This window comes from Haplochromis burtoni, unplaced genomic scaffold (genome assembly GCF_018398535.1).
Source record: "Haplochromis burtoni strain Fernald_Lab_line unplaced genomic scaffold, NCSU_Asbu1 Contig_286, whole genome shotgun sequence".
Lineage (NCBI taxonomy): Eukaryota > Metazoa > Chordata > Actinopteri > Cichliformes > Cichlidae > Haplochromis > Haplochromis burtoni.
The window spans coordinates 653343-677700 of NW_024582647.1; the positions used below are offsets into that span (position 1 = coordinate 653343).

At 41.0% G+C, this 24358-nt stretch overlaps 1 protein-coding gene across 4 annotated transcripts in view; it reads right to left on the minus strand.

Moving 5' to 3' along the window:
• The window catches only part of tnc (tenascin C), a 117860-nt gene that overhangs the window by 48304 nt on the left and 45198 nt on the right, over positions 1-24358 (minus strand). The window contains exons 1-3 of one of the 4 annotated variants that reach the window (XM_014339331.2): positions 18381-18851; positions 3993-4541; positions 1405-2811 (exon numbers count right to left, since the gene is read on the minus strand). In XM_014339331.2, the coding sequence (XP_014194817.1) occupies positions 1405-2811; positions 3993-4479 (1894 nt within the window). In that variant the 5' untranslated portion in view covers positions 4480-4541; positions 18381-18851. Of the gene's footprint in view, positions 1-1404; positions 2812-3992; positions 4542-18380; positions 18852-24358 lie in introns of those variants that run through there. The other 3 variants (XM_005940089.2, XM_005940090.2, XM_042227861.1) reach the window with 3 other exon arrangements.

The following is a 24358-nucleotide window of genomic DNA, read 5'->3' on the forward strand; positions in this document are numbered from 1 at the left end:
TACAAATAAACCAATTCAATCAAATGTCAAGAATTGTTTAGATACATGTGAATTTATACTGTCACAAGTCAAATGGCTAAAAGTTTAACATTTCACTTATTTGGCATATTTGGCTAAAAATAAATTCAGATAAGATAAATATTTACCTAGTGTCAGCTTCTTGCCTAGTCAGCACTACATAATCCAATCTAATAAAAAATTATAAATGTAGAAAATGCACATTTTAGGTCTTGCCCACACAAGAAATGAAACAAATTTACAACTCTTAAACTTTTTTTGTTGTAAAGGTTCCTCTCATTAATTAAAACAATTTAAACCACCATAACTTAAAGCTGCTGTTTTATCCAGTCTTCCTTCTCTCTCCTCAACCGGTCACGGCAGATGGCCCCACCTCTCCCTTGGCCTGGTTCTGCTGGAAGTTTCTTCCTGTTAAAAGGGAGTTTTTCCTTCCCACTGTTGCCAAAGTGTTTGCTCATAGGGGTCATATGATTGTTGGGTTTTTCTCTGTATGTATTATTGTAGCTTACAAGATAAAGTCCCTTGAGGCGACTTTTATAGTGATTTGGCGGTATATAAATAAAATTGAACTCTTGGCACACACTACCAACAGACTAAAAAAAAACCTTATTTAAGTGTATTTTAATGCTAAAGTTTCTGTAATATTACATAAGGAGTCTTTATTTAAGTAAACTACCTATTGTCTAAGGAGCTTGGAAAGAAAAGTGTCTGGACTCCTTTAAGTTTCCTTGGAGACATTTCATCCAAGAAGCTTCTTCAGTTTTTAAGGGCAATTGGTGGAGAGTCCCAGATTTTAAGCCCTATGGGAGTGTCCCCAAGTGGGTCATGGACCCCCTATTGATCCTCTACCTAATCACATGAACCAAGGTGTGAAAATGGGTGTAGGTCACAATCAGCCAAGGTTCTGGGTTAACCCACTGTAAAATCTAGCCCCACCCTATCATGTGATTTATTGAGGTCAATTGGCCCAGGATGTGAGTGGGCATTAAGGTGTCTGAGAAGGGATCTCAAAACTGGATTATAGATGGCAGACAGTTGGTGTCGTAAGCCCCGCCCTCTGTTCAAAGATGGTCGTTCACAGTGGACATAGATGGCTTCTTTCACTCCTCTTTCAAACTATCTGTCTTCTCTTTCCATAATGTGAATATTGACATCCTCAAAAGAGTGACCTTTGTCCATTAGATGCAGATGGACTACCTGTTAATCGTTTGATCAAAACAAAATCCAACACCTACCCAAAGTCTGTGTTGCCAATGATCTGGTGAATTTTAACAGATGAGAATGTAGCTAAAACATTTCCTAACCCTAAACATGGGTAAAGTTGCGTAGAAAGTTATTCGTGTAGGTAATGGTTTTATTAGAAAGTATATATATAAACTGTCTTACCCTCTGAGCAGTCCTCTCCAATGAATCCTTCATCACAGACACACACTCCATTCTCACAGCGCCCCTGGTTGTGGCAGTCTTCTGGGCAGGTTAATATGGAGCAGTCTGGACCAGTGAATCCCTCATAGCACACACAGCTGCCATCTACACAGTAGCCTCTATCTAGGCAGTTCTTGGGACATGTCTTCTCACCGCAGTCCTCACCAGTGAAACCCTTATGACAAACGCACTGTCCGTTCACACAGTGACCACGGTCCAGGCAGTTATTGGGGCAGGTCAACTCACCACAGTCTTTCCCTGTAAAGCCGGTGAAACACACACACTTGCCGTCCACACACTCTCCACGGCCCATGCAATCTTTAGGACAGGTCTTGATGCTGCAATCCTCACCAGCATAACCTTTCTCGCATATGCACTGCCCATTCACACAGTGACCACGGTCCAGGCAGTTATTGGGGCAGGTCAACTCACCACAGTCTTTCCCTGTAAAGCCGGTGAAACACACACACTCACCGTCCACACACTCTCCATTTCCCATGCAGTCTTTAGGACAGGTCTTGATGCTGCAGTCCTCACCAGCATAACCTTTCTCGCAAACACACTGCCCATTCACACAGTGGCCACGGTCTTGACAATTGTTGGGGCAGGAGAGTTCACTACAGTCTTCACCTTGATATCCTAGGTCGCATACACATTCTCCATTAATGCACTGTCCCCTGTTGCTGCAGTTGTCAGGACATGAGAGGACTGAGCAATCTTCACCTTCAAATCCGGGATCACAGATGCACTTCCCGTTGAAGCAGTGACCTTTCTCGCTGCAGTCTTTGGGGCAGGTGAGCTTAGAGCAGTCCTCACCAGTGTAGCCAGTGTGACACACACATTGGCCATTCACACAGATCCCGTGGTCGTTACAGTTGCCCGGACAAGTGAGCTCACCGCAGTCCTCCCCAGTGTAGCCCTCTTCACAGTAGCAGGTACCATTAATGCAGCGTCCTCTATCATAACAGTCGTTTGGACAGATGAGTTCAGAACAGTCGAAACCCGCCCATGGATGGTCGCAGATGCACTCATCGTCCACACAGCGTCCGCGGCCCAGGCAGTTGTTGAGACAGTTGGTCTGAGAACAGTCCTCACCGATAAAACCGTCTTCGCAGAGGCAGGACCCATCAACACAGTGACCGTAGTCGCCACAGTCCAGCAGGCAGAGCTCAATGCTGCAGTCATCCCCGCCAAAGCCCTCAAAGCATTCACATTTGCCATCTACACAGCGGCCCTGGTCCTGGCAGTCACTGGGGCACTCAGGTTCAGTGCAGTTGGGGCCCTTCCATCCAGGCTCACATACGCAACTACAGGTGTCAGTACTCCAGTTTCCGCGCCCGTTGCAGTAGGGCTTTGAGGACACTTCACCTGAAAAATGGCAAAAAAGAGAAGGATTTCCTTTTAAATTATTGCAAATGTGCACTCCTCATCCTCCAGTTTGGCACTGCTTTACTTAGTCCTGTAATAATATTTTTTGTAAAAGTATGAAACAAACAGATTTGTGCATGTCATACAAATCCTCCATCCATCTGCTTATCCTTTTTCAGTCAGGTACACCTTCAGGTTTCAGGTACACCTACCTCTCGCCCTAAGACGTCAATCTGTTGTAAGGCTAACACATGGACAACCATTTCCACTCACGTTCACTTCCGCATTCACACCTATGGGAAAATTTGAGTTTCCAATTAACCTATCCCCACTAACTGCATGTCTTTGGACTGTGGGAGGAAGCCAGAGGAGAGGACGCATGCAAACACGGGGAGATCATGCAAACTCCACACAGAAAGACCCTGGCCTGATGGTGGAATTGAATTCAGGACCTTCTTGCTGTGAGGCAACAGTACTAACCACCGTGCTGCCCTATGTTGATGGCATAGGACTTTTATGTCATATAAGTCAGTATAGCTTATATGCCATATAAGTCATACTCACTTCAAATATGCAATACCATAGTCTTTTAAAGAAATCTACCTTGGACAGCTTTAACTTAACTCCCACCTAGTTTGACATCAGAAAAGGACATAAAGATGCATACTAGCATATTATTATAGATGTTGCAAGACAAATTCTTCTCTTTCCTAATCCACATATGGTTTCTCAAACTTCTCTTCCTGGAAAGAATTTTTTAAAACTGCTATTTTCAGTGACCAAAAATGCCTCTCTTGTGTAAAATTTTCAATAATACATTTCAGTACGACAACTGGGATACAGCGTCCCCCCCCCGCGACCCTGTGAAAACTGGATGGATGGATGGATGGGACACTTCAGTAGATTGTAGATAGATATGTTGGGGAACATGGTGGCTTCCACAAACTGCTGCTCACTCATATTTATTTTTAATAGGTTAATTAAAAGAGAATTTTTTTTTATCAAATAACCTCAAAGATTTATTGAGTGCACCTATAAGGACAAAAGCTTTTTCTGTGCATTTTTGCCGATGTTTATTAAAATGCCTGTACACATGTGAGCCTATATGTACAGTAAACACACTGTCATTATAACACTTCTAATTACAGTGAGTGCATATACAGTAACAAATGTAGACTTACCTGTAACTTGAGCTCCACAGCAACCTGCTCCACTGGTACAGTGCTCCCTCAGACTAGACAGCTCTGACTCCAGCATCTCTAGCCTGCTCAGGATAGCCTTGATGTCTGGCAGCTGGTTTTCACAGCCGCATGCCTGCTTGGGGATATTGATGCGATGGGTGAAAACGATCTGATTGTCACCATCCATCGTGTGTTCCATGTGCTCGGTGTTCTGCATCTCCATTGGGACGGTCTTGTGCTTAAGGTCAGTACCGCCTGGTGAGTCAAGGTCCACAGAGCAGAGCGACGTGGAGGGGACGTTGATGTTGTAGACATGGTTGAAAACTACTGGCTGGTCAGGATGGGGGAGTGTGAGGTTCTCCTGGGTTTTCTTCGGCATCAGAGCCTCTCTGCGATGGCGGATGACATTCCTGACAAGGCCAGCAGTGGCAAACTGGAGGATGAGGGCCACAGTTAAGAAGCCCAAAAAGAAACTTCTCATTCCCATGATGACACCCTGCCACTGCAGCTTATGAGTTTAGTAGCAAATAGGTATTCCCTTCCAGATTCCTATAGGAAAGAGTAAGTACAAACAAACAGAGGATCAATTTTGGGAAAGAAATTAGGTTTGTCTCATATCTTTATTGCATTCACATGTAAAAAAAAAACATGTATTTATACATGTTTTGCATTCTCTCTGCTGCCATTCTTGATAGAATAAACTAAAAAGTCACATGATTGCACACACATACATCTGTACATTTTTGCTGGTTCCAATAGTTTGTATTTTAAAAATTCTGTTGTTCATTGTCTGACTATGTTGCTTTTTTTCTTTTTCTCTTTCTCAACATTCCACAACTGTTCACAAGCGATAGCTACACCTCCCTTATCCAGGTTCTTCTGGAGGACTCATCCTCTTTGTCCCTACAGTCACTAAGTGCTTGGTGCTTTTTTTTGGGTTGTTTGACAGAAATATGATAATAACACCTCCCCCTACCTGCCTCTAACAAATTCCCATCTCTATTCTTGTTGCTACCACTTACCCGTTTTTGCCCCTCTGCTCTCAATAGACGAGACATACACCCTGTTGTTTCCAGGGAAGGATCAAGGGCTGGCCTGTGACCTTAGGGATCTAAGTGAAGCATTCATGAAGACGAGCTGTCATGACACAAACAACCCCAATAACACCTGCACGGTGTAGAACCTCTTCTATTCCCCCCAGCCCAGAACACAAACCAAGCTGACAGATTAATACTGGTGTATAGCTAAACCATCTGTGGTCTTTCTATAAAAGCACAGAGGGCCTGGATGAACTTCCTTTCCACTCCCGCAAACCAGCAGGTCAGCATTCCCGGAGCGCTCCCCCTTGAAAGCCAATTGGTTTTCTTTTAGTTCTGTAACTTGATTCTTAATGCTTCTGAAACATGATTCTTTAAAAAGGTCTGCTGGAAAATGTGCTGAGTTTGTGGGATTAAAACAAAACAAAAAAAACCCCAAACTGTTTATTGCTTTGATCTTATATTAAATTTGAATATACAGGTTTGTTATATGCATGCCTTTGTTAGAGAGTTTTAAAAATTCTACACAATAAGGTGTTGACATCCCATTTCCAGACCCTAAAATCTATCAGGTCATCAGCAATATGTCTATGGTGAGGGTTGGGTTTTGTTCTGGCCACATACAATGTACATTTTCAGAAACCAGAATATGCTGCACATCAAATCAAATCAGTTTTTGGCATTTGTTTTACTGTTAAATATTTTCACATTTGGTGTTGGTGAACTTGGTAGATGTAAAGAAGTTAAAGCATTTTGGTTCTTGTTTTTCTTTTACATGCAGAAATGTAAAGTAAAGTAAATTTCCTGGCCCTTTCAGCAATTGGAACCAAGAGGATAACAGAAAACCACAAATATAGATTCCATGCATCACCACAGACTCGTTACTTTTTGAGGAGCTTGGCTTAGGTTGAGTTTATATAATTGTGCTTTTTCTCCACCTTGTCAGAGATGCTGACACTGATCCTTTCCTACCTTTAATAAAAACCAGTGTTTGCCTTGGCTACTTTAAAGGTTAATGGCAGCAGTTAGAAGTCAACATGAAAATGTCTAGCTAAGCAGACACAAAAATGTGTGATTGCAGTGGAATATGTATGGAGGGGTTTAATTTGCTCTCCTCTCTCTAGACTTAGTTGCAATGATGTGGGATTCAAGATCATCTTAACTGGCCATTTTCACATCCACAGGGTGACAGTCAGCAGGTAACATTCCACTTGTTCTCTTCATCTCAGCCTGACGCATGATTAGGCAAGCTGACAGATGAGCTCAGCTTGGAAGGATCCCACAGCTTCACCCCCTACTCAGCCACAACATTACCAGTCCCATGATTAGACAGACAGGGATGAACGCCTCCATGATGGGTAGACTGTAAAAGTTCTAATATGGGAGTGCTGAAGATCTGGGCCCTCAGGGGTGTGAAAGCTCCCCCCACCATCCTCCTGTCTCCACACACACAAGACACTAATACAGTCACACTGCTGTGCCCAAGCATCACAAACTAGGGATTAAATCAACAAAATAGCCAGAAAATTGCTTTGAGTTGCTGCTAAGGTTTTAGTTCTGGGCGGATGGTTGGCTTTCTCACTTTGAAGGCTGGCTGCTCTCCACATGGACCTTTAAGAGAAACCAACCCCCAGAGACCAAAGTGGGCTTTGTACGAGCTCTGTGGCTCTGGCAAAAGTTGGCTTTACTTAGAAATAGATGAAGAGAAGAAACTTCCACTGAGCCCTTGAAATATTTTGATTTGATCTTTCTCTTCTTAGTTGCCATAAAGTCGTTTTTAATATGAAGCAGAACAAGCAGAATGAGGGAATCTTAGTGTGACTCTGAGAAACACAGAGCTGATCCGTCTGTTTGGACTTCCTTCATGGGCACCCTGTGGTCCTGGCACTATGCTAATGCAGCTGGTTGTTGGCACTGTAGACATGGACTTGATACAATCTGACTGCTGCTGCTTTGTTATTCCCTCACTTAGTTTTGCTGTATAGTTAGCTTCTCAAACAGTAACAAAGCTTGTTGCTTGCCTTGTAGTTGAATGAGAGGAGAATTTCACCCAGGGAAACCTGCTGGCGCACAAGCATTTGGTGCAACTGATCTAAATCGCTCCATTGTGAATGAGCGCTACAGAGACACTTGAAGTTTTATACCTCACACAGAGGAAAACTCTAAACACTTTAGTTTGGGGTTTTGGTCAGTGATGGTAGTGATTAGCTGTCAAAAAGCTAACAAATTGACAATATTTTATTTTCATTCAAAAATAATCCCTTGGCACAATTTTTCATTCAGTATCATCCAAAATAAATTTGATCACAACCTAGTGAGAGCAAGTGCTTTTACTTTGCTGTTAAAAAGACTCACCTTTACAATCTAGCAGGCTGGGAAACACAATAGCTGGTGACAGCAACAACAAAAATCATGTGATAATGAGACAAATGTTTACTTCAGGCTGCTCTTTGCTTTTTGATTTTGTATATTGTCTGATTTAGACACCAAAACAACTTGGTCCATGTTGGGCATAATTCATGGCTTGGATTAAAATACACAGTTTCTCACAGGGATTATCCATTTTTGTACATACTGTGAAGAGAGAGTTCTATACCTGAAGAACTGGGTACACAAGTTTGAATTTATATCGAATTTTCTCTTATCCACACATGGTCAAACGTACACATATAACCCACACTTCTATTTGGTTAAACATTCCTTAGCAAGTTGCAACTTGACCGTACACTTTGATAGCCATCGATGAGCTTTTGACATCGCTCTGGCTGGATATTTTACAACTCTTCTTGAAAGAATAGGTAGAGTTAATTTAAACTGGTTGGTTTCCCTGCATGGACGTGACTTAAACATAGTTAACTTGATTGAGGTTGGGGCTTTAGGAAAGCCATTCAAGAAGCTTAATATTTGCCTGCTTCATCTTCATGTGTTCTTAAGTTTTAAAGTCTTGTCTTCACTTGTCCAAAAATACCTCTTGTCATTGCACCCATTGTCTCATCTGACCCTGAATTTTGTCCACATGGGCCGCTGCAAATTTTCGGCAAACTTGCAGGTGTCTATTTTGGAGCAGAAGTTTTTTTCATGTCTGTCATGGTCTGTCATGGTCTCAAGCTACAGCAATGTAAAACATGCTTCACTGTGAACTGTAAACTGCTGGTGTTCCAGCAGTTTACAGTTCACAGAGGAGACTTGAGCCTTCGTGAACCATCGAGACTCACAAATATCTGTCACCAATTTCCTCTCATCTGAGTGTGACTGTTTTGGGTGTTCTTCCAGACCTTGGTGAAGTGGTGAAAAATCTGAATATTTTGTACTTATATAGAGTTGTTTGAAGTGATGATTTTAGAATCTGTCATTGTTTGCAAATTGCTCCAAGAGTCCTTCCCAAACTGTGTAAATCTACAGTTCTCCATTATAGATCCTGACTGCTGATCAATCCAAATCAGTGCTGTCAAACAAATCCTTTTTATGCTGCAGACAGAAACTAGTATTTGAAGATAATTATGATCACTAAAAAAAACAGAGTTAACAAAAAGTTGGCCTTGCCAAGTAAGGATATTGGAGAACTTCCAGCACTACTTATTGGAAGACTTAAATGAGTGTATGTATATATATTTTAGTCTATAGGTATACTTTTGACCTTGTGTGTATCAGAAAAAAATACAAAATAAATTCAAACTTCTTTTCAAATAATTTTTAAAGTAATAATTAATGGTGTATATTGTATAATCATTCCACCATTGAAAAGAACAGTATAAAGAAACAGAATCATGAATCATTTAAACTTCTGACTACAACTGTAAATTGACTTTTTATTGCATCTTCTCTGTACAGCACTCCAAGCATTTTATACAACATGTCTCATCCATCCATTCACACATATATTCACACTGTGTATTGTGTCACAATGCATTCGGAGCGACCCAGGATTCATTATCATGCCCAACGATACTTTGCATCCAGGAATCAAACCACAAATCTTCCACATGCTCCAACTTCTGAGTCGTAGCTACCCACTATATATAAATCATATAATTTGTGAAGTCTGTACAGTTTCCTCTGAAACAGAATTTGCAGCAAGTTTGGAGTGGCCTTTCACTTTAATATGCAAAGCATGTGGTGACCTGCTGACTTTAACTAACTGCTAGAATCTGAATTTTGGCAAAAGCTGGAGCAAGACTTTTCAAAAGAGCAGACAGAGTGGAGCTCCATCTCTTTTGCCGTGATATCATTGGCTGGCTCAATCATTGCCACATTTGAACCACATCCTGCACTCATCATCTCACCTGTTCATTCACCCCTTATCCCACCTTACACAAGGAAACAAGCCAAAACTGATGGCTTCTGGGCCTGTCTACTAACAGTGCATCTCCCCAGCCATTCTTCACTCTGCCATCAGGCTTTTACGCAGTTCAGCAAAACAGCCTCATCGACCATAAAAAGAAGGCAGAAAGAGAAATATAGTGTGTGTCCTCCAAAGCACGAGGTGATAAAATTCTAAAACCTTTTCTGAGAAGAAGCAACAACCGTATCATTGATCAGTCATTGAGCAGCCGACTCAAGCTAGGCCTCCTCCTGGAAAATCATTTCTGTGTTTGATGATTATAACTCATAGCTGTAGTGCTGTCCTCAGCAATTTGGTATCTCTCTCTGGTTGTGACCTTGATGGAAAAACAAGAGTCAAATCAATATCAGACAGCGATGCTGTATGTTGGGGATTTATCCCACCTTGAAGGCAGGTTGATTTTGATAAATATGTTCATTTATTTGTCAGCAGGGTTTAGCTCTTTAGTTTGATTTGTGGCTCCTTGGGATGTGACATTACCCTTTAAATATAGGTAGGATAAAGAGAAAAAAAACACATTTTCCGTATCCGTGACTGAGGCCCATTTCCTGGTCATTTTCCCTTATTATAGTGTGACAGAATCTCAAGGTGAAAAGAACCCCAGACAATAAGGCTGCATTCAGTTCTTATAGCGACCCAGATCCGTATTCTGTACCAAAGAAGGCAAGCTGAGTTTTTGTCACCAGTGACCTACAAAACTAGGCAAGCTTGATAAATTCTTCAGAAATGAAAAGAAAGCAAGTGCATCCTATCAGACCTGTTTAACATGCAGTCCTGGGACTTGATTTGTAGTTGTAGTCATTGAATATTTACAACATTTACACATCAAGTGGGGCACACTGCTTCATTATTCAGTTTGTTTGTTGTCGAGTTATCAGATGGCTGCTGCGTCGTCTGTTGATGCTGCTCCTGTTATCCACCAGTAGTGACTGTGGCTCTGTGTTATTCTGCTATACATTTATGCTTGCCTTATTAGAGTAACAGCTTTATGTCCTGATTTATTTTGGACCTGCCATATGGTAGATGTCTCAACTAAGGTGGACTCCAGTGACAATTAAATGTGTCATCACTGGGCCCTGAGTTTAAAAGTTCTGGTTTCTACGTTTGCAGTCTGCAGGAAGAGAACAAAGCCAGTGCGCCAATCTTTCAACCCAAACTTCCGTCTAAAAGAGAAGGAAGTACACATTTGGAGAAAAGGAGAAAACTGGTAATATCATTAACCAACAAGGAAATAGCGCTGGCCACATGGAAACAAGATTGACCGAGAAAATACAACAACCTTGTGATGTGTCAGGTTTGGGTTTTGAGTTGTTCCAGGGCAGTTTGTGCTAACTTCACTGTCCTGGTTACACTTTCATCTTGATCCTGTTGGTCACCCTTTGTGCAAGATAAATAATATTGCCATGCACAAAGCTGATGCCTCTAGACCTGGCAGTAAGAAAAAGAATCTTAAACTTACCACCTAGCAGCTCACTTTGGTGGTTAGGATTAAAGTTGGGTTTGGTGTAAGCAAAATGCTCCAAGAGCAAATCCATCTTCTTAGACTGCCATGTTAAATATATGGGACAGAATTCACATGTTTACAGCCTGGTGTTGTCCTGAAGCTTAAAATAAGGTCTGTTCCTGCTTTGATTGACAAGTATGGCTGCTAGCTGCTGTCTGCTAGTCCTCAAAAGGCTAATTTAAGCCACTGAGCTAGATAGTCTTGATTATATTTGTGCTGTTAAAGGCATTTTGGGCTACAGTAGCCATACTGCATAGTCACTTCAGAAAAGTCAAGAAAGCTACGGTCATAAAACTATAAAGCACAAAACCAGGAGCTTACAAAAACAAGAGCTTGCAAATCAACATGTTTTTGTCCATTTTTATGATCTAAGGCTAAATGACTACATACAACCTACATACTTAACACAGTCCTTGAAATCTTACATAATATGTCCATGCATAGTAAATTATTATCTAAATAAGATCAATGAGACTTTGCTTTCAGTAATAACATTAGCTAGATCAGTGTGTAAAACTATTGTATTTCATACAATCATTGTCTTTTGAGCTGAACTCTTTTTATGATACCATACCACCTTTATTTATAAAGCACTTTAACATAAAACCAGAGTTCACAAAGTGCTGTACATGCTAAAAGCATAAGTAAAGAAAATTAAAATGAGATAAGATAAAATAAATAACTAAAAAACTAAAATAAATTGAAACATGTAAAACAAATTGAGTCAACCCCTCTAATCAATGCCAAAGGCTTCAGCGAATAAATATGTTTTAAGAAGACTTTTAAATTCAGAGAGAGAAGAGGCCTGCCTAACATGCAAGGGTAGATCATTCCACAACTTTGGAGCAACTACAGCAAAGGCACGATCACGATCAGTAATGTGTAGCCACACAGGGACAGCAGTCTGCTTCAGTTTACAGAGGGTCTTAGCATCTTTGTGCACTTTGATTTGATCAACTGTCAGACTCCCACTGGCATTAATGCTAATGATGCTGCATGTCTAGCAGGTATCTTTGCTAACACATTTATTGCTAAATTCATTAGCTGACAAAATCATAAATAGCATGTGAAAAAAACCCAACAATTCATTATTAGTTGTTTTAAACAGTATTTCTTGCACAAATGTTAAAAGCTGTCTTTGTTTTCATGATAGTAAAATTAATATCTTCCAGTTCTGGACTGTTAATTGGACTAAAAAAAGGTTTGGATTTACTAGTATTTTTCTTTAAAAATAGCCATCTGTATTTTTGTTCCAAAAGCTGATATTGGAATACAAATACCATTAAAGGTTTTTCCGCTTTTTTTAAAATTAAAATTATTTGCAAATGGTTTATTCTCTGCTCACATTAACAATAAAGGAAAACAAGATTATTTTAGTCCTGATCTGGGGTCCAAGTGGCAGCCTTCGCCCAGTTCTTTCCATTTGAAGATTGAAAGAAACAACTGATTTCATGTCAGTGCCTTTAGCCTGATTTAAGTACATTATGATTTTCACCAAAACTCTCTGTGTCTGTTATTTGCTTATTGCTTTTCTTATGGAAAATAAAAACAATACCTTGACTTTCTAAAGAATAATGAAGTGAAGTAGTCTGTTTTTCATAGATGAAAAGAAGACTGGTTTCATCAAACTGAGACAGCGCTCGCTCGCCCTCCACTGTGACCCCATTGGATCCGATGACACAGATAGCGGGGGAGTTAGTGGAGGTTAGTGTGTTTGCGGCTGATAAGGTGGACATGGGAGGCTGTATCGAGATACCGGCAGAAACACTTATCTCGATACCAGAGAGAGTGCTCTGCCAATGCTGTGCCCTGTCTCACAAAAAGTGATTTGAAGCCTCAGCAGACGTGTCAAACTGAAACTGCCCCCAGAAAATCTATTTCTTCAACCAAAACCAATTTCCCACTTTGACACAGAGATATGGAGAAAACGAATGTTGACAAACGAGACTGAGTCAGTAGTACAGCAGACATTCAAATCTTGGCGGAGTTTTTACAGCATTGTGATCTGAGTCATGGCTTACTGTGATGCCCATTAATATTCTTTATGACTCCTCCCCTGCGGTGCCTCGGTCTTGCACTGCTGTTCTCACTGGGTCCAGATGGAGAGGTTGGATGCTACTCATTGTTCATGAGCTTTTTAACATGCTGGCTGCTGGTGACTGACTGTTTATTAGTGTGACCCCTGTGTGGTGTGGAGGCTTGGCAGCTTCATATGAGTAGCCTTTAGAGCACGTCCACCTGCTGTTTTCTCCAGACGCTTGCGTACTCATGGCCCTCCATTCTACCTAGTTCCTCTCCTCACTGTGTACTCTGCACTACAGTTACTATAGAAATCTGACTTTATCTAGTGCTGCTTGTATTGTAATGCTATACAGAGGTATTGATGTCAACTGAAGGCACTTGTCTAAACTTACCATGTAACAAACACCTGGCTTTATCAGCTGCAAGGTGGGTGTAATATCTCCTTGCAATCTGTCTAATTTTACATGACTGTCATTTTATACTTTTGAGTATGCAGTGGGTCACACGCAAAGGTCAGGAATTAGTTTCTTTTAATTTACATCAGATACAGTCAACAACTTTCATCTGTTTTCTAGCAATGTACCAATATATTAGCTGAATATTGGTATTGGATGATACTGTTGCTGTTGACTGATATCAGCATGTTGCAGATAAGATTACATCACTGTCAGTTCCCATTAAGTATTCGCGGTTATCACTTCTGTCATTTTTGGATCAACTGGATAATGACAAACTTTAAAACAGGTCACTTTTTTATAAAGAACAAAAGAAAAAGAAATACTGGCAATGGCTGTTGGATAAAGATTTTTAGGGCATCCCCAATCACGATCATTTCTTTTAATTCATTCAAGAACAAAACCTTTACCACTGATGGTTCTTCTCATATACTGATGTTTGTCTTTATAAAACTATGACAGACAATAGTTAGAAGTATAAGATTTTTCTTTGAAAACAGGAGCTATTTATTTATATTTTCTCTCAGTATGTGTGAGTAAGAACAGTGTATGTTTTTATGTAATCAAGAGTGTCAACTAACAACAGGGTCATGTGTTTTTCCACATGGTTGGAATTGGGCCACAGGCCACTATTTGCTTAGAAATGAGGTGCCAGCTATTAGTCATGAAACTCAGGAATGTGAAAATTCCGACAGCAAGTCACTACTGACAAATTTATTTGTTAACCCACATCTGTTCATGTGCAGATGAAAACAATATAAACTCAGGGAACAGGCCTTGTCCCATGTCAACTATCGTACATGTCTGAGTTCCAGAGTAACCGGAATGGTAAATGTAGGCATTTCTGGGCAAACATGCCAAAGAGTTTTCATGCCCATTCAAAGACTGCATGTTTTAGCACTTTACACAGCTTTACACTGGAGGTTTATTTGCTATTTCTATTCAAACTGGATGGAAAAGATTTTTCCCCCCTCTTCAGTAGCAATGGAAGCAAGCATGTTGGCTGTGATACACGGACATCTGTTTGTCCTTGTCTGCAATGAAAGCCTGAAGCGTGTTGCGTGTCCAAATTGGGAGTGCCTTCCATTCAGACACTTGTATGAGCCTAATGACCCCGGTGCCCGGGGTCGGCTCTTCATTGGCTTCCCTGTTTTTTTTTACCATTTTCTCAAATTTAAATTGTCTGCCCCTCTCGAAAAGGCCCCCATCATGTTTCAAAAACATTATGGCTAATACATTCCAATGTGTGAGGTCACTGGTGGTGGCAAAGTGTCAGAGCAAAGTGTCTACCACAAATGTTCATCTATTGGTTGCCTTCAGTGAAGGGCCAGGCAATACAAAGGCATCCCGGATCCAACAGCTCCAAGACTTCCACTTCTTTCCCGTTACCCATTAGCATTAGAGGAACAACCATCTGGGATGGTTAAAACACTGGATTTCTTTGATGGGGTGCCTTTGTTTTTGGTGATGACTAATCTGAGTAAGCTTTAGTGGGAAAGGGGCAGCGCTGTAATTAACTTTCTGAAGAACCGGTGTAAATTCCAAGGCTGACAAATACTTAAAAAAAAAAGAGAGAACAGGAAAGCAAAGCCCTTATAAATGGACACATCATCGTCTTGTAATTAATAAAACTGGATGCCTGCTGAATGAATTCCCTATGATGATGCCTTTCAATTCAGGAGTGAAGTATACAACATGATCAGATATGAACTGAAGTGAAACTTTGACAAATTTCATATAATTTCTACTGGACTACCATTTAATAAGCATAGATGCTTAAAAAAATGCCACAACACCTACAATATGTAGTTGTATCTGTAATGTAAAAACAAGTTCTTTTTAACTTGCTAGCTAGATCATCAATCCCAATATCTTCCTTCCAATGGCGAGAAATTGTTTGCTGGTTTTTGCATTTCTTTCATATAGCTGAGATATTGACCACTAGACTACGCTTGAACTTTGAACTTGCACACTCTGTTTATTTATACATCTACACATATAGTGTAGTGTATTAGATCTGGGGAATTATTTTGGTAGATATTTCCTTAAGAGGATAAATAAAAAAAATATGTTCTGCTATTGTCCTACGTGAAAATTAGGGGATCACCAAAGGCAGTCTGACTTATTCTTTGTAAACCCTGAATCTGTTATCAGAGTCCAGATTAAATTATCTTGCACTGTAAATAATAAATTATGTCAAATTTGGCTTAACTTTATAATTTAAGCGAGACATTTCATCAAAAACCAGCAACAATGTCAATGAGGGAAGACAAAGAGAGGAGCAGCAGAAGAGACAGTAAAGGTTGTCCAGACCAGACTAAATTAAACATGAGGTTCGTTTAGTCAAACCAGAGCATTTCTCCTGAGTCCTGTCTAACGTGGGTCATCATGAATATCCACGTTATTGTTCATTCTCAATCACCAGTGGAGGAGCAAAGTGGGGTTAAAGACAGTCGCCCTCTAATAAAGCTTTGTAGGGCACGGAGCATTCGGAGCCAACAGCTGTCCAAACAAAGGCCTGTTTCCCACTCATCGTTACGCCAAGTGTCACTGTCAGTGGCTACTTATATGCATAGCCAAACCATCATAAAACATTAATATGCCGAGCCTGCGCTGCCAGTGATGGTCACATGGCACTCCTGTTACACCAACATTACTCAGACCCATGTTGGGCATGGAAATAGGTTAAAATTACTTGTAAATCTTCTGAGAGATATTTGAGGAAGATATGAAAGGTCTGCAGTGGACCTGAAGGCTTAGACGGCTGTTGAAACACAGCCAGGCTCCTTCCCCGTGTGTGCATCTTCTCATCATACACAATTACCATCCAGCACATGCTCCCCTGGTATCCCGTGGGTCTCCTGTGGGTCTCATCACTTCTCGCCTTCTGCACCAACTTACCCGTTCACATTCTCCCTAAGATGTAGATAAAGGTTTTGATATCAGCCACCATGAGGATGTGATTTTCTTCAAAGAGCTTCGAGGTGTAAAGTTTAAATGAATAAATCCCGTCTCTGCCTGCCTTGAAGAACAGCTGACACACCTTAAAGGATTTCACCAGCTTTTGGTGGAAACCCTATAGTGGCCCAAAATAAAGTTTTCGAGACTGAAAACTTTTAAGAGATATGTATTTCTCAAAAAAAAAATTTTTTTTAGCAAAAATGCCTTTTATTCTCTTACAAATTGAAAAAAGGACTAGTAACTGTCTTTGCCTCATACTGTAGGTGTGACTGATACTGCTGCTGCTTCAGTTACCAATGACAGCTCTATAATTCTGCTAATGTTACTGTGTTTTACCAACACACTTTTAGGGAGTTGTGAACACAAAGGCAACAATTTTGACAGAAATGGCAGAAGACTAACATTAAGTGTTTTATCTTCTGTCCAAAAAAAGAAGAAAAACCCCCCACAATTGGCAGAAACCCTAAAAATCCCATATTTACTGTCAGCATACTAGTCTATCAAACACCCTCAGGTTGATGGTTTCTCTCTCTACAAACTCCTGTTGGAAACAAAAGCATGAAGCTGAACTCATGATAAGAGGTTGGGAAGCACATGGAGATGTGTGTTCAACCCATAAGCACCACATGTAATCTAATATATTATACTTTTAGAAACACGTTTCTTTGTTCCTCCTACACACCCCATTATTTGTATTTCCTTGAACGTGATTTTTATCCAGCTAATTTCACACATTTTAATTTCTGTGCATATAGCCATGCCACTGGCATGTCTATGTGTGACCACAGTTCAAGTCCTCCAAGGGACTCCCTTTTTTTTAAACTCAATCAATAAAAGTAGGGTTAGGTTTGTGATATTAAAACTACCTAGCTAGGGTTAGCCAAGTACTTGGTTTCTTAGAAAATTTTCTTGGTTGCCAGGGTGATGCAGAGCTGCTGACAATCTCATCCATAGATGTGATCGTATGCATGCAGAAACAAAGCACGTTTCCTGTTGTTTTTGTTTCAAACTCGTGCTGAGCTTAAAGAAATAAAACTATTTGTGTCTGTGTACACAATCAAAGAGCTTATTTCTAAAGACATTTTTTGCCATCTGACCAGGCTGGTGTGTTTGTTTCAGTAAGGCTGCCGCTTTACAACAGGCACTGTGTATGTTGGAGATCTGGGACAGGAACCAACCGGCAGCATCTAATGCAGAGCAGCTGTCTGTCTCCTGGGTTACAGAAGCCTACTGTCTGCTGGCAGCCATAAAGTGTACAGCTGGACCTACTTCAGGAAGTAGTCCAAACACACATGCATGCTCACACTCACATACGTTGGACAAACGCATACTAACACTAACCATCTTGGCACTGCTATGCCATCGAACAATAACTCAGCATCAGCCCTAATGCAGGTAGAATAATTCAGCAGATTATGACACTGTTCTATCTACAAACATCACTCTTTTTTACCGGCTCTCTGGTAATAATAGGGAAACAGCCGACAAGAGGAAAAACTTTTCCCAGTAAAACATAATTGGCAGCCAGGTGCATGCAGTAAAAAGCACAATTAAGACAACCTGAATGCTCGAATTACAAAACATAGAATGAATTACAGTAACTGCTTTGCAGAGCAAGCAATGGTTTTGCTAACATCATCCACACATTCTCCATGTGAAATCGATGTATAGATTTCAACATGGTCACTATCACTGCCATGAAAACCTGTCAAAGCACCTCAGAAATCAAAGCAAAAATCTGAAATGTTGGTTGGCTTACGCTAGTTACACCAAATTTTCATTTTTGGGGGGCAAACAATCCAGTGAATAATCAAAAGATTTTTTCTAATGCCAATAACCATTGCACTATCTATGCATTTCATAAAATTCGCCAAAACAGGATAGAAGTCTTTGTAAAAAGTTTGAATATACACTAATATGGAAGAACAGAGCTGAGACAGTGTGTTTAAAGTTGTCATTCACTGCCATTTCCTTTTCAAAATGGATCTTAATTAGGTAAGTGAAGCAGCCCATTCATTCTGCTCTTATTCAAACACTGGCTCAGTGCAGGTAAAGGAGGTAACTTACCTTGAAGAGAATGCTTGCAGCCTCTCCACCGATGAGCAATCTAAGAAGCCTTGAGGAGAGCCTTATCAGCCAGCCCTGACAAATGTTCTCACCGGTCTGTATCTCTCAGAGCACTGACAGCTCTGTCATCTTCCCTCTTCTCTCTGTTCTCTTTGAGTGTTTACTCGAGTCTACCTAGAGAGCCAGCTGATGTTGAGCAGCCAGTGAGGAGAGAGAGAGAGCGAGAGAGAACGAGAGGCTGAGAGAGGGAAAGAGTGAGTGAAAGAGAGAATTCCCTTTCTCTTAAACACTAGACCCTCTGCGGTCAGACTCCACTCCCACCTACTGCTCTCTTAAATGCCCACCCCACCACCTCCACCTCTCCCATTCACCCTCTCCACAGCATTGTGAGTGAAAGCGAAGGAGCTGAAACAGGACGCCTCAAGGCTGGAAGAAGAGAGTGAGCCAGAGAGAGAGAGTAGGAGAGTGAAAATGGGGAAAGGGAGGTGGGTAGAAGGGGTGGAATGGGATGGGGTGGTGGTTGGACCATTAGCAGCAAATTGCAGCGGGCAAGCCAATCGAAAGCAAGATATGAGTGAATGCAGGGCCTGCATTAACATAGCATTAAAGGACTTGAAAGCAGGGAGTGAAAAAGGGCCGCCAAAGGCTCCGTTTGTGAGATTGATGAGCCTGGGTAACAATGAATATGCACTCAAATGATGTGCTGGACCCATGTTGAACATATCATATTAAAACAAAAGTTTTAACTAGCCACTGTTGCTACTTTCTGATTGCTTATACAAAAAAGGGCAAAAAAAACCAACCCTTACAACACCAAAGAATGGCACCAGATAAATCTCTACAATCCATCTGGGAATTCAAGACTAGAAATAGCGATCCATCTATTTAAATGCTCTTTATAGATTTTTACACTTTCTAACCTAAAGTTCAGAAACATACCAATGTCAGAGGAATTACTTTTGAACATGGAAAATGACGCCAACTGAAAGTCACATAAATTCTATGACGTTTGCCGTTTATACAACCGTCAGTGTCAAAACTGTCAACAAACCATAACACTTTTGTGAAATGTTTGTGATCAGTGTTCTCCAGTTTCAGTGGAATGCCAACTCATGCTTGACTAAGTCTTTTTAGATGCAAGTCGTGAAACTTGGCAGCCTTCTTTGCAACTGGGAAGTTACTTTAATGCATCTATCGATCGATTGATCTATGTAAATGAACAGTGGTTGCAGAGAAAAAAACTATATGTAAAATAAGCAGTGAAATATTTACATAAGGCTTCACCAATTTTGCAAAAAAAAAAAAAGTTTAGGAAAAAGTTTTGTTCTCCTTTCAGTTACACATCAAATACACATCCACCCAGTTTCACAACAATATGGTTCAATCCAGGTGTCTTGTTCTTTCTGATGTTGGCACATCCATCTCAACGGTAATCTGCTCCTTGTCAACCACCACTCTGTCTTGTTGTTTGGCCAGTAGCTGCTTGTCTGTCTGGAACTTGAAGTCCCAAAGCCCTGCCATTTCCAAACACCTTTGGCAACGTCACCCATCAGTACTTGGGGACTTCTAGTCCATATGCAGCTCAGCTTTTTCCCGCACTCTATTCCAGTGACTTGGCTATGCTTTTACATTCTGCTGCTATGTACTGTACAGAGGTACCTTTGCACAGCCTGCAACTTGGGTACTGTTGGCTGTGGCAGACTGCCTGGATCCGGTGCCGGGGGCTTGCTCTTATGTTTTTTTTCCTTTGTTTTCTGGCTTTATTTGATAGGTACAGTGATGAATTGCAAGTAAAGGAGAGGTGGAGAAAGGGTCAAAAGGGCCGTAGGTCGGACTCAAACCGGGATCCGCCATTCTCAGTCATATGGCATCTGGTTACCTGCACTGAGCTAAACCAACGCCCAGGCACAGCCTTTTCTAGCCACTGATAGGATTTGTCTTAGCCTCTTCCTCGGTAATTGGTACAACCCATGCAGGGACTTGATTATCCATGATAGTTCCTCTTCCTGTTCCTCATCACGGTCTGTCTTCAGCTGCCTGAAGCACTCTTGGAGCATCTCATCTCAGGATGCAAGCTTTATGATGTGTTTATGGATACTTTAGCCTGGATTGTGGCTTGACTGCCGCTGATCCTAGTTGTCCTTTCCGTTGCAGTACAGCCTCAGGGTACAAGCCTTCACGGTCCCATTGAGATCCTGATTAAGGTTACCAGTACAGTATTGTAACCTTGTATAGTGCCAAGCACTCCAGTGCCCACATGTAGGCCACTGAGTCAGAGACTTTCTTGTATTCAGACAATATACGGCATATAATAGCATTATTACTTTATTATTCGAATGATTACTTTAGTATCTTTGAATTTCAGATTTCGGTTATATACTGCAGATTATGGTACAGACCATAGTTAGTTCCTGAAGTCCAACAAAAAAAGATGGGATTTGGATGATTATATTGATAGAATAATGGGGGTTTCATTGACTTATCCATTTAGTGACTAAGGCTGTGACTGCCAAGTTAAAACCTGACACACTTGATCAAACAGTCGTGTCAGTAACAATGTCTATAGTTTTCTTTGGATACCAATTGTATGGTGGATGCAATTCTGCGCTAAATAATTTATGTAAACAGGGAGAGCCGCCTGAAGTAAATACAGGAACAAAGAGTTTAGGAGGATCCTGCTTTACTCAGTTCAGATTACACTGGACCTGTGACTTTAAAATAGAGAGAAAAGCTCTTTCATTAGAATGAGTGTGGAGGAGGGTGTGACATTCATTAAGTCAAAATATCACTCCTAAGACTGATTGTAAAAGCCTTTACTGGTGGTACTGGGTTGGGTTCTGCTCAGTGCTTAACCTCTTTATCAGGCTACCAGCAATCTAGCTAGGTGTTGAGTTGGGGTTGGGTTTGTCAACAGACATTTGGCATTACAGTTTTTTCTGTTAAAAGAACAATCCCCATTTGGACGTTTCAAAGATGTGAACATTCTATAAAAAATTTGTGAATGTGAACTTAAACAAATCCTAATCCTAACCCAGGTGACAGTAACCTCATGGATGCTAAAATGGTAAAACTGCAATTTCTTGAGCAACACGACTGTACATTTCCATCTTTTTTGAAGCACCTTTTGGGAAATATGCATTCTCTAATCTCAAACGTATGAAACACTGATAAAGATTGCTGGTATGTGAGCGACAATCTATTCTAAACATCAGTGGGGTGTACGTGCCGAGGTTTACATCAAGACTGAGCAGAGCTTTTCTCTTCAGGGGAAATGATCCTCGTCTTGCTGCTGAGAGCCTGTGGCCAGTCAGGCAGAAAACATCTTCTCTAATCCCATATAAAGCACAATGACACACATGCATCACAGCTATAGGGTGATAAAAAGCAAAATTCAATGACTTGAGGGGCCCCTAAATTTTGGTTCTCATCCCTGCTCCCCAGAGAGAAGAGGGAAATGTACACAGTCTGGGGGATAAAGATTTTTTTAATGACTTCTTGCTGTAATGATATCATTTAGATGAGAGAACTGGTTGAAGGCTTGGCTATGTATAGCACCTGTTTTAAATGACTGTAAATGTAGAATCCCTGCGTCTCTCCATCTGTTCCTGTTCTCACCTTCCTGTTGCACTCTCTCTTTCCTTCTCCCTCCTTCACAGCCCCGACAGGCTTCGCAGAGAATTGCTGTGGGAGTTCTCCACCTCCCTGTTTGCAAAGACGTACCTGTTCGCCAACTTTCGGAACAAGTGAACTGAGCGGGTTTGATTTCCCAGATGACACCCGGTACGTGAATCCTCGCCTGTCATCCAATTTCAAACCAGACGTCTGCTTGAGGGAGCCTATTTTATTTCCATTAGAGCAAAACAAGGTTTGGTTTTATCGGCTGTCTTAACATATACACAGAAGGAAAAGTGGTACAATAACTGAGCATAAAGAGAGAACCGCTACCTGAGTGGAGTGTTACTATATAGGGCAAGAAACATTACAAGGGACGGGCTATTTTCAAGAACTGGTTCTTGCAAAATAATCAATATAAAATTCAATTTTTGAGCTGGAAATCAGTTATGAAACAATACACAATAATGAGATTTTGGTGGTCTTTGCAATCCTCACTGCAGGAAAATTTCATCTAAAAGGAAAAGTGAGGCAAAGGTTGCCTAGAGCACGTATAATAAGGTCTTCTTGCCACCATATAATTGGTGGTGTCTAACTTGAAGGAAGGAAGGAAAAGGGACTCTGTGGGAAGTGAGACACATTCTGTCAATGACAGTGAGACCTAATTATACGATTGCAGCCCCTGCAGCCATGGTGCATGTCAAAGCGGGCAGCAATAAGGCTGTCGATGGGAAGACACACCACCTGCAGTTGGTGTGTGTGAGCTTTCAGGTGACCTGGAAAGACCTGTTTACCTCATTAAAAATGAATCACAAGGTAATAAGGGCTCCACTCTCCATTCCTCCCTCCCAATGTCTGTCCTTCATCCATTATGCAACAGTGAGGTGGGGTGGTGTGGGTTAAGTCCTCAGGGAGGGTCACTTGGATGGACACCCAGTCTGCCCCCTCCTCCACAAGCTACTGAAACCCCCTCTATGATTCAATAATGAGAGAATAACACAGCAATGGGGAGTATAATGTTGGTGACGAGCAATGCGGCAGGGAGTCCAGGTAGCAGCAGCCATCAGCTGTTTTTTAGAGGGCTATCTGCATCAGAGTGTATTTGTAATAATAACCAGTTTAATCTAAGAGGGACTGTAATTTCAATAAACAAAGTAATAGACTCTGCTTTCAAGAGCTCTGTGCGATAGAAAAAAACAAGATGTGTGTAAGGTGGGGAGAGTAGCTGACAATGATATTCCAATTTAATTCAAAGCAGGTGCTTTAGATTGTAAGAGAAAACTCCAACAATCAGACCTGACCCGCTATGAGCAAGCAGTTTAAAGCTCACTCATTAATAGATCTCTTATACAGGAACCACAGACGGTCTACAAGATGGACATAGCCACCGGTCTCTTACAACTTCATTGTTAGCATTTTAGCATTTGCATTTCAAATTTGGATAGCAAGCTGCAAGGGTGCAATGAACAGTTAGTCATATTAGTTCATTATTAGCTAACATAATACTCTAGTTTCACTCACCAAAACTGAAGCACAAACTGTGCCACATGCCGAGTCAGAATATGAGCTGAGAATCCTTTAAAAATTCTCCATGACGAGAAAACAACAGGAACAGAATAGAGAGGTCCACTGGAGGGTGAGGCTGAGATATCAGCTCCCGCTGTCTGTGTCTTGGCACCTGTATAAAGACACAGACATGCTCCTAACTCCAGCATTAAAACCCTTATGTGTGTGTGGTGAGTGAGTGGGGAGTAGACTATAACTATAAATATGCTTTTTAATGCTGTGAGGTTAGACATTTAAATGTGAGAAACAATGGGAAGTTTTGCATTCACCCTCGCACGGCACCTCAAGGAACTGCAGTTTTCGTCACTTCCAGGTTGGCGCTAGCTAGACCGTATAACATTTTTGGCCAACAATGAATTAATAGAGCTCATCAAAGTGTAAATTGTTTCACTAGCTCACGTGTTATAAAACCATACATCAAACAAATGTAAATACTAGACAAAGATAACCTGAGTAAATACAAAATGCATTTTTTTCTAGGTGAGAAGCTTAGCATTGCAAACTGAGCATTGCACCAGAAAAGACCACACACAGACACAACTGCTGCTTTCATCTGTACAAATGGCCGGTAAACGACCTTAGTACAGAGTCAGGGCTTGTATCTGTGCTCTGGCCCTTGACCTCAGACCCTATAATCCTTCTCACATAACTTTTGTGTTGCTACAGTTGGCGCTCTGTATCTCTGTGCTTGCCAACTGCTTCAGAAAAGTTGACAGTGCAGATTCAACACTTGAGCTCTCAGGATCTGCATAATTTACATAAGATCTAAAATGTTCCAAGATGGCACAGAATGTTAACAA